At 36.4% G+C, this 11923-nt stretch overlaps 1 protein-coding gene across 1 annotated transcript; it reads left to right on the top strand.

Moving 5' to 3' along the window:
- Positions 1-4947: 4947 nt before the first annotated feature.
- LOC110881739 (4-coumarate--CoA ligase-like 7) lies at positions 4948-10948 on the top strand. Its single transcript, XM_022129909.2, has 6 exons — positions 4948-6268; positions 8959-9148; positions 9696-9841; positions 10345-10412; positions 10499-10601; positions 10701-10948. Exons 1-6 carry the CDS (start codon positions 5063-5065, stop codon positions 10812-10814), a joined length of 1827 nt encoding a protein of 608 aa, XP_021985601.1. The 5' UTR covers positions 4948-5062; the 3' UTR covers positions 10815-10948.
- The last annotated feature ends 975 nt before the right edge of the window (positions 10949-11923 follow it).

The raw sequence follows: 11923 nt of genomic DNA, 5'->3' as shown, positions 1-11923 counted from the left end.
GTGTATAACAATTGAATAGTTGTGTTAACAGGTATTAACATGTAATTTTTGTGTATATCGTGTCGTGTTTGAAAAAAAGGACACGATAAATTATCGTGTCGTGTTCGTGTATGTGATTTCGTGTATTGTGTCTTATCGTGTCGTGTCTTATCGTGTACGGGTATAAACGATATGCCAGCCCTATGCATTATGCCTAGTGGAGATGAATATGATTGGGTGCTTCCGCTGGTGGCACGATGATACTCCAGCGGTCCGTCAGTGATTCAAATTTGCCGTTAAAAAAAAACTATATTGTATTGGTCGTTGTCACTCTCAACTATCACTTTGACTCCTACCACTCTTAACTTAACACTTTGTATGTTGTCTCACTCCAGAGTTAACCAGCCACTAACTATGTTAGTTTTCTTTTATCCTACGTGGCAAGATGACATGACAAGTTAATATGTGAAATAAAAAGTTTAAGTTTCATACTGAATCAACCACTAAACTATAGGGTCCTATTTTACAAATCATTTACTTCGCCACGAACGGCTAAACCCTAATTCCACTTACATAGCAGTTGCCTTCAAACCCGCTTTCGTCAATTTAACCACTAAACCCTAAATCGACTTATCAAACCTGCCTTCATCAATTCATAACTGACCATCAGACAACTTTCAGGTGGCAACAGTTTGAAGATGACCGAAAAGAGGAGGGTGGTGGCAGATCATTAATCACATCAGAGATTTAGTAATTCGGTTGCAGATCGGTTCGGTAGATTCTAGAACCTTCGCGCTCGATTCGTTGTTGAAACTAATTCAGGAAGATGATAAGAGCGTGTTAATCGTCGTCTCACAAGGCGTTGTGCCAGTGCTCGTACGGCTACTGGATTCTGGATCTTCGCCGGAGATTTGAGAAAAAACGGGGTTACGACAACCGTTAAGAGGTATTGGTAGTTTGAACATTACGTGTGAACCAAATTCTAGTTTGATATTTGAAACAGTTACTCCCCGGGGTTAGGTTTGTGTGCTCTGATGCTGGTTGTTCAGTATGCCATGTCAGCAAAAAAAACTAACGGAGTTAGTGGCTGGTTAAATACGGAGTGACACAGCAACCCAAGAGTTAATTTGAGAGTGGTGGGAATGAAAGTGATAGTTCGGAGTGGCAGCGGCCAATACCCAATAGACGGCAATAGTTGAGAGTGATAAAATCCAATAACCATATAAAGAATGGCGTTTATGCAGTTACCTACTTTTTCTTATTAAGTTGAAAGTGATAAAATCCAATAATCATATAAAGAATGACGTTTATGCACTTACCTACTTTTTCTTATTAAAAGTTATCATTACATACTTTCTTTATAATGATGAATTATATAAATTAGTGTATTTTCGCCGCGCTACGCGGCGGGAACTCGGTTAGTGTTGGTTTGATTCGTTTCGTATTTTACATCAATCGAAAACTATAAAAATGAATACCGGTTTCGATACTACTGATACCGGTACCAATGTTGTTTTATCGAAATTGTCATGGTACAAATATGGTTTTGATATATGTATAGTTTACTATGAAAATGAAAATGAATATGTTTTTAATACAACTCCCTTTTTTAATAAAAATGTTACCGGCAGTCGTATAGTTTACCATACAAAATAATACGTTATTATGAATTCAACTCCGTTTTCAACAAAATTTATACCAAAATGTCGAGAAATTTCAGATTTTAACAACTTAACAAATGCAAGTTATTAGCAAAAAAATCAAACTCAATTATAAAGCAATTAATATTGAAAATATAAAAGAAAATATTGAAAGTCTCTATTCATTCGTATTTAGTATTAACATATGTTTATAATTAATTATTAAAGTTCCCACCTAACATCTTAATAATAACAATCAATCATCTTCTTCTTATAAAATACTTTAATAGTTATAAAATTAATAAAAGAACTAAAATATATGTTACTGTTCATAAAGACTCTAAATTCATATGTATAATTTTGAACATACTATTATTAAATGTTTATTTTTCCATATAGTTTTCGTTTAAAACGGAGTTTTGCCTCATGAGCAAGTCATCCAAGCATATACGTATATGTCGTTAATTTGTAAAGCTGTGACGCCTGGGTTTACGCTAAGATTTCTTTTTCACTACTATCTAAAGTTAATATATTTTCAATGTCTCCACCATAACGCGTGAAAATTCAATTATCTTTATCAACATTTTAGACACTTTTTTCACGGTTTAAAGCTGCAACCTTGACACACAAGTGCTTATTTTCATTAACATTAACTTTTCTAATAGTTTTGTTTTTTTATGTATATTTTCGTTCATTAACAACGACCTCCCAACTAGGGATGGCAATCAAACCCGAACCTGCTGGGTAAACCCGAAACCCGACATATTTGTGACGGGTTTGGGGTCGGTTAATCAGGTTTGGGACGGGTTTGGGATTTAGTGATATACCCGTTTCCCGACCTAATTACCCGATAAAGTGTACCCGTTTACCCGATTGTATACCCGATATAATTTCTTTTATATTATTAAATATGTATATATATGATGCATCCATTTTTTACACATATAGGTATTCTATTTCGTATACATTGTAGTTATTTGATATATATTTTTATAATGACAATACAAAACGTAACCGGTTAGTAGTTACCTGATAAATACCCAATGGGTTTTGAGATGAGTATACCCAACGAGTAAATTTTTTAAATTAACGGGTTTACCCGAAACTCGCGGATATACCCGATACCCAATAGGTATTTACCCGCTAGAAACCCGACGGGTTTTGGGACAAGCTTATCTAATCGGGTTTGGGTTTAGGATTACCTAAACTCGTCCCAAACCCGACCCATTGCCATCCCTACTCCCAACAACACATAAATTTGCAACAGTTAACATTCAGATTTTATTTTTCTTATATAAGATTACACATATTATCTACTGCCTAAGGCTATTAGGTGTAGAGGAGGATAACCCTGAAAGGATGACCCGCTACGTAGACATCCATGTCAGCGGGTGTGGGGATGAGCCTAAAGGGGATAGACTTAATGTGTGGGGGATGGACTTCAATGTATATATAGAGGCCGGTATTGTACAATATCCCTTAATGTACATTACGTACGCGATTTGTGTATAACATGCGATTTTATAATTTTGGGGAGTCCGAGTTTATCAGCCATGCAAATTTATACATGTCCGGGTTTGTATAACATGCGATTACGGGGAGTCCGAGTTTATCAGCCATGCGAATTATACATGTCCGGGTTTGTATAACATGCGATTATGACATGCGGGTTTGTATAACATGTGATTATGACATGTCCGAGTTTATGTATAACATGCGATTTCTAATCACGTACGTAATATACGTTAAGGCAAATTGTACGATACACTTTTTCTATGTGTGTGTGTTGCGGGGCGTCGAGACCCAGGTAGTCGAACTCCCTGTTCAACTTATAGGTTCGCAACATCGTTAGTTTTTCTCACGAATTTATATACCGGCCGTAATTTAATGATCCTAATCCTAGGTTGTGTACTTGTGTGTCATAATGGTCCTAATCCTAGGTTGTGTACTTGCGTGTTAAATTGTAGGTGTCATCAATCGAAAGTGTATAAAGTAATAAGACTAAGGGGTATGGTGAGGCCCATCCCCACGAGGATGGGCCGCCACGTAGGCGCCACATCATCGGCTCGTGAGGGATGGGCCTCCTTCACTTTTGAGGGGGTGGAGGATGGGGCTACCCCACATTATTTTATAATTTTCTATGTTTTTTTTATTAACTTAATTAAAACTTTATAAAAATTAAAAAATACTACATAAAACAACATAAATAAATTCCTTTCATAACATAAAAAATTACATTTCCTAAAAATAAAAAAACATAAAAAACATTTCCGAAAAATAAAAAAAATTATATTTCCTAAAAAAAAAAGCCTACGACGTCCATTTTTTCTTCACCTCTTCCTTCATCCTCCGATACACCTCGCGTTCATCCTTCGGAACCGAGTCGAGATCCAACCTCATTATCCTAAAATCCTCCGCTCGAGCATAGTAGGCCGACACGTTTTTCTTGTGACTATATGTTTTTTTTTTGCGCTTGAGTTCTTTAGGTGGCGATTCGGGGACGACTTCATCATCATCGTCAAGTTCAACCGAGGGTTGCGGTTGCGAAGTTGGCGGTTGCGATTGGAATTGATCAAGTTGAACCGAGTTGCGTTGCATGAATTGTTGAAGTGCTTGGTATTCTTGCAATTGTTGAAGTTGGGACATTTGATTGAATGCGTTAGGTGATTGTTGGAAACCCGAAAACGTAAATGGTGGAGACCCCCACGAAGGATCCATAGTCGGAGTGTAAGCGGGACTCGAAAAAAAGTTAGGATTGTTCGCGTTGGGATTGTTCGGATTGGCATTGTTCGGGTTGGGGTTGTTCGGGTTGAAGGGATTCATGATTGTATAAAAAATGAGAGTGTTTTTTTTATAAAAATGGATGAGATAATGGAAGAATAATGGAAGAAATGGATGAAAGTTGTATAAAAAATGGAAGTAAATGGTATATATTTAAAGTGGAAAATGAATTTTTTTTATTTTTATTAAATCTATCCGTTACATAACGGATATTTTTTTGAAAATCGGCCCGTCACAATCGTCCACTCGCTGCTGTTGTTGTCGTTTTTGGATGTGGGGGGGGGGGTGTGGGGGACCGGCGCCGGTCCTAGCCGGGCCTCAGCCGGCCCCCATACCCACTAGTCTAAGGATACACGGTGTGGAAGAGGGTAGTTCTCAAAGAATGCCCCATCACGTAGGATGAGTGTGAGAATGGGCCTAAAGGGGATGAACCTAGGGAAATGAAGGATGAGCCTAAATATATATGTGTATGTATGTATAGGTGTGTGTATAAATAAGAAGAGAGGACCGACAAGAATGGCTACAGAAGGACGCTGAAGACGTCGACGAACGGCGCGAGGGCTTGACGGGACAGGTACGTCACCCGTACCGTATAGCCTAATAATATATGTAATGTAACCAATTTATCAGAGCGCCAAAGATAACAACACTCGAATCTCAAAATGGCGGAATCTCAAAACTCTCTCAGAGTCTACAACCCCACCACCGGAATCTACACCTCCCCACGCCCACCACTCCCCCTCCCACAATCTCCCACCACCTCCATAACCGACTTCCTCTTCCGCAACCTCCACACCCACTCCAACTCCCCAGCCTTAATCGACCCATACACCCACAAAACAATCACCTTCTTCCAACTCAAACAACACATGACCCAACTAGCCCATGTTCTACACCACTCCTTCAACATCTCTAAATACGACGTCGTTCTCATCTTCTCCCCTAATTCAATTCTCTTTCCTGTCGCCTTTCTCGCTGTCACTTCCATTGGTGCCATCGTCACCACCGCTAATCCGTTGTACACTGTTGCTGAACTCTCACATCAGATTAGTGACTCTAAACCGAAATTGATTATTACCGTTGACCAGTTGAAGCCTAAAGTCAACGGTTTCAATCTCCCTGTGTTGGATCTAAACACGATTTCAGATCTCATCGAGAAAGCTGACAAAACGACGTCGTTAGCAAAGTATCCAGTTGGCAAATCATCTCACAAAACGACGTCGGCAGAGCAACAATCTGAATCTGTGTCTCAAAACGACGTCGTTAACAGGATCTCATATCCAGTTTTCAACTCATCTCACAAAACGACGTCGTTAGCACAACAATCTGAATCTGAATCTGTGTCTCGAAACGACGTCGTTAGCTCAATCTCAAATGCAGAACACAAAACGACGTCGTTCGCACCAACCGTCTCCCAAAACGACGTCGCGGCGATCCTATACTCATCCGGAACAACCGGATTAAGCAAAGGAGTGGTTCTAACTCACCGGAGCATAATCGCAACGTCGTTAATGGTGACGTCAGATCAGGAAGAGTACGGGGAAGGAAGAAGTGTGTTTTTGATAGTGGTGCCGTTGTTTCACGTGATGGGACTGATAACGTTCACGTACTCGCAGATGCAGAGAGGAAACGCGATGGTGGTGATGGTGAGGTTTGAGGTTGAGAAGGCGCTTGAGGCGATTGAGAGGTTTAAGGTTACGCATTTGTATACGGCGCCGCCGGTGGTGTTGGCGTTGGTGAAGCAGGTGGCGGTGGTTAAGAGGTTTGATACGACGTCGTTGGTGGAGATTGGGTCTGGTGCGGCGCCGTTGGGGAAGGATGTTATGGAAGAGTGTTGTCGAGTGTTTCCGAAAACGAAGGTTTTACAGGTGATTAAATTCATTATATTGTTTAACTAGATTAGTTCCCCGTGTGTTACACGGGTTGAACAATTTAATCTATATAGTATAGATATTTCCTGTAAATGCAAAACAAAGACAGAGACATTTACATACCATATTGACATAAATGAGTTAATATAAATGTAACCCATCAACTTGTACATATTAATTAATGTCACAGAGTTCGATAAGACGGCTCTAATGTCGGTTGAATAAGGTCAATTAGAGTCTATTTGATACCCTTTGTACGAGTTTTTATTTTTTGAATCTTTGTATTTGATTCTAAACCTATTATTAATATTATTGATAATAATTTTAGTTATATATATTTCAATAATATATTTTATATATATACCAATAATATATTTAGTCTAACATATTAATATTATTATGAATTTCAAAACTTGTTTAGCTAGGATTTAAAATTCTATTGAAGTTTTAGTTTAACAATAGGTTATTGAATTAATAATAAGAATTTGTATTAGATTAGATTAGATTAAATATTATTATTATTTGTATTAGATTAGATTAAATATTATTATTATTATTATTATTAATATTTTTAATCAATTAAATAACAGAATGACAAGTGTCTCAAAACAGGTTTCTTTTATTATATAGTATAGATTTGTGAAAAAAAAAAAAAGTTAATAGTGCATCTTGTCTAAGGCTGGCAATTTCATATATAGACACGAAAAGGTAAGACATTAACAGGTTTTGTAGGTTTTGTGTTTTAAATTGGTCGACACAATAAGACAGTAACCGGTGTAACCGGTTGGGATCGGTTTTTAACCGGTTTTTGCCAAAAAAAAAAACGTTTTTTAACCGGTTTTTTAAAATTGGTTTCGGTTATTAACCGGTTTTTCAGATCAAGAATAGTAACCGGTCACAAACCGCCGGTTTGGTTCGGTTCTAAAACCGGTTTAAAAAAACGGTTAAAAAAACCGGTTTCGGTTTTTTTTTTTTTTTTCTGGTTACGGTTCTAAAGGTTCGGTTTTTTTTACACCTCTACCTATATCTACCTTTCAAAAAAATAAAAATAATGTTAATTAATCAAAAATTAATTGTGCATCTAATTTTGATTTGTAGTTGAATATGATTATGTCACATAATTTATGTGATAGTGAACTCAATTAGTAGGTTGAATACGGTTAAGGGTAGGCTTACTTTGTTTACTGTTTTATGACAAATATATTTGAGAGCGAATTACAAGTTTTGTCCTTTATCTTTATAACAAATTTTAGGCGTGTCGTTTGTCTTTAAAATTGATGAATTTTGTGCTTAATGTTTGAAAAATCTTACACGTTATGTCATTTAGGCCTAACCCAGTTAATTTTCTTTGTTAATTCAGATTACAAAAAGGCATTTTATTCTTTTCACCCGTTTACATAAAAAAGAATTAACAAATAAAACAACCAAACAAGATTTGAGACACTGAAGAAAGTCAAAGGTCAAACCAGACTCTGATTGCGTAGCTAACTCTTACAACCCAAACACCATTTAAAAAAAAAAAAGCTTCTTTTTTCAAAAACTCAATAAATTATAAGAAGGTAAAAATTGGAACCCAAAAAGAAATGAAAGCCCGATTCTTAGGGTCTCGCTCGCTAGAAAAGCCCAAAAGGTCGGCTGATGGTTATTTGGCCCAACGACTACATTTCTATAAATTTTGGGTTATTATCTATTAATTTACTGGAGGTGTTTCCTTTTAGGTCTTTGAGCTATCGATATTGACATGTATTGTTTGTGGACTTAATTTTGTCTTTCGTTTATATATTAAAGCTCTTTATCTATATTTGTATTTATTTTAAAAATAATTATTATTAGAAAAGGCTCCAAAAGGCCTCTATGATGTAGGGGTGTCTATCAATTCGATTTATGGTTTATTCGGTTTTTAAAATTTTGTGTTCCCAACAGCAAGTCAACAACTAATTTAAACCGAATAAGCAAACAATACAACATATTAATAAAAGAAAGTTTTAAAGCAAAATAAAACAAACAAATTCAAAAAATAGTCTCAACACACAAACACAAAGTTAAAACTTCAAAATAAAGATCATAGAAATTACAAATAGTCAACAAGTCTATTACCACAAAATTAGTCAACGGATAGAAAAAAAACCCTTCAAACATGAGTCTTTCTCCAACTCGAGTGGGCTTTATTTTGAGTTGGGTTTTAAATTTAGACTCTGGGCTAATAAATTTATATGGTTTATTAAATATTATTATTTTTATTTAATAATTAATTAGATTAAGGATTATTTGGTTTAATAAATATTATTATTTTTATTTAAAAATTAATTAGATTAAGGAATATTTGGTTATCCAAATAAACGGAATAAACCAAATAAAAAAACTGTGGAACTAAACACCGAATCAAAAACCAAATTAACAATTCGGTTTCGGTTAAAAACCAAACCTAACATCAAATTCGTTAATCAGATAGGTTTTTTTGGTTATGATTATGGTTCGGTTTACGGTTTATTTGGTTTCAGTATTTTCTAAACACCCCTACTATGATGCTCTTAAATGTTAGTTTAAGACTTTAAGCTATACTTAATCAAAACCAACATTTGTAATAAATTGTGTTGCTAATTGTCATCAAAATCTTGAAGGATTACAAGAAGCTTAATCAAAAAGGCAGTATAAGTTACTTGAATCTTTATTATCTTCTTGTGTAGGGTTATGGAATGACCGAAACCGGTGGAATTATAGCAATTGAGAACACAAGGGTCGGTTCTCGCCATTCGGGTTCATCAGGAACACTTTGTCCTGGAATGGAATCTCAAATTATACATATACAAACATTAAAGCCTCTTCCCCCTAACCAGTTGGGTGAAATATGGGTTCGTGGCCCGAATTTGATGACCGGTAAGTGATGAGGTTTGACCACTTTTGCAACTTTCGACTTCCGTCCAAGGGTTTCTTTTTCTTTCGCATCTGGATCCAAAATGTTTGAAATCTTGCCATTTTCATCTGGTTTGTTAACTCCATCAATTTTTCTCCATTAAGTTAGGCGTATTTCTGTCTTTTTAGTCAACTTAAAGGTCAATTTTGCCTTTTTTTCACTTTATGTAAAAAGACCGAATTGCCCTTTAAGTTAACAAAAGAGACGGAAATACCTCTGACTTAACTGAGAAAAAGGGATGGAGTTAACGAGCTAGATGAAAATGGCAAGATTTCAAACCTTTTGGACCCAGATGCGAAAAAAAACAAACATTTGAACGAAAGTCGCAAAACTAGCCAAACCTGACGGAGCAAAATGGCATTTTACTCTAAAAGTTTTTTTATAAACATTGTCAGTTTAACTCTATTTTTTAAAAAAATTAATCAATGCCTTTTAACTCTATTTTTTTTACTTATATTCTGTGTGTATGAATATTGTGATGAGTATGTATGTTGATGTTTTATAATACAGAATATTTCCATAACAAAGAGGCCACAGAAGAGACAATAGACAAACAAGGTTGGTTGCACACGGGTGATCTTGGATATTTCGATGAAGAAGGGCGGATATATGTTGTTGATCGTTTAAAAGAACTTATCAAATATAAAGGCTATCAGGTAGTAATTCCGTTCTTATATAAACGATTCGGGTCAAAACAAGGCACCGTTTCAAATGGGGTGTCCCTATTGGCATACTTATTTGTCTATTGGCACACCAAAAAGGTGTTTTTTGTCCTATATGCACACCCTGCAGTGTCGAGTTGTGGTCAAAGCGTGACGTTTTGGCCCGGTCAACCAGACAAAGACTGACGGGTGTCGGACGGGTCTGTTGACCGGACCAAAACGCTGAGCTTTGGCCGCGTTTTGGTCCTGACAGGACCAAAACGTGGCCAAAGCTCAGCGTTTTGGTCCGGTCAACAGACCCGTCCGACACCCGTCAGTCTTTGTCTGGTTGACCGGACCAAAACGTCACACTTTGACCACAGCTCGACACTGCAGGGTATGCATATAGGACAAAAAAACACCTTTTTGGGCGGCTATCTACACACCAAGTGTAGATAGTTTGAGCCTTTCAAATGTGAATTGGTCGAAATTAACGCTAACAACCAACTTGTTGCTAGGTGGCACCTGCAGAGCTTGAAGGGCTGCTAATGAGTCATCCTGAAATCATGGATGCCGCAGTCATCCCGTAAGTAACGAATCATGTTTTTTCTGTATGTATCACATTCATAGAATACTAAACTTATATAGATATATATTTTCTTAATCTTATAGATATATTGATGAGGAAGAAGGTGAAATCCCAATGGCGTATGTTGTACGTAAAACTGGGAGCTCACTTACTAGCGAACAGGTTCAAGATTTTATTGCAAAACAGGTACAAAAACTAGAATACCGAAAACGATTTTTAATATTTAAATAGAAAAACTTAATGTAATTATTTTCATCGTGTAACCTACCGCTTTTATTTTCTCAGGTTGCACCATTTAAAAGAATAAGAAAAGTAGCATTTATCGACATTATTCCAAAATCCGCAGCAGGAAAGATTTTGAGGAGGGAGCTTAGACAGAAAGTTCAATCTAAACTCTGAGACAGAAACTTCAATGTAATAATAATGTAAGGGATTTTATTATATATCCCCGTATAAGTTTTAGTGAGGGAAGATGTCACTGAATAGTAACCAAGTTTTATACCTCTTTATTTAAGTCATTCGGCATCTCTAAATTTGCGTTGAAGTTCGAGGTTGTATGTATATATTGGGGTTTACGGGTTGCATTTCAAATTCTGAGATTGTTATACAAGTATGAAGGCGAACTTGTGTTACAAACTAATTCTAAATTTGTGGTAACCAAGTTATCGGGTCGGACATAAGGTTAGCTAAAAATAATTTCCTTTTAAGAACATTACATATAAATATCAGTATACGCATGGTTTCAGGACATGTAGTTAGATATATACACACAAAGATATATGATATGAGGTCCAAGTACATGTGATAAAGGAATAAAACTGCATACCTTCTTCGGGCATGGGAGGATCGACTTTCTAAGTCTGATAGGTCCAGATCAAGCGAAACTAATTAGTTGCCATAGTGTGTTGCTTTAATATTGATTTTATTAACAGCAATTCCTACTCAGCTTGTAGTATTTGAATGGATTAGGTGAGACGGTTTGGCGTGAAAATAAGGCTCACTGAGACCGGTTTAGCCTTAATCGATCAATTAGTACCTAAATATTCTCAAGGACCGGTCTTAGCTTTCTAGGTCTGGTTTAGATGGTCTTATATTTCTAGGCCTCGTTAAGACCGTCTTATCTTCCTAGGCCCAATTAAGAACGTTTTATCTTCCTAGGCCCGGTTAAGACCGTCTTACCTTCCTAGCCTTAGTTAAGTCCGTCTTATGTAATTAACTTTCTAGACACGATGAAGACCAGTCTTAGCTTCCTAGGCCCGGTTAAGACTGGAGCCCAAAAAGATTTGAAAGCCCGATTCTTAGACTTGCTCGCTGAAAAAACTTGAAAGCCCAGCCAACGGTTATTCGGCCCAAACGACCACTTTTTAGATATTTTTCTTGTATAAATTTTGGGTTATTATTTTTTTTAATTGATTTGAAGTGTTTCCTTTTAAAATTTTGAGTTATTCATAATGATATGTTTTGTTTGTGGATGTATTTTTGTAATTCATATCTATCTATATTTGTAA

The sequence above is a fragment of the Helianthus annuus genome, chromosome 1 (assembly GCF_002127325.2).
Source record: "Helianthus annuus cultivar XRQ/B chromosome 1, HanXRQr2.0-SUNRISE, whole genome shotgun sequence".
Classification (NCBI taxonomy): domain Eukaryota; kingdom Viridiplantae; phylum Streptophyta; class Magnoliopsida; order Asterales; family Asteraceae; genus Helianthus; species Helianthus annuus.
This window is presented reverse-complemented; position numbering and strand designations above follow the sequence as displayed.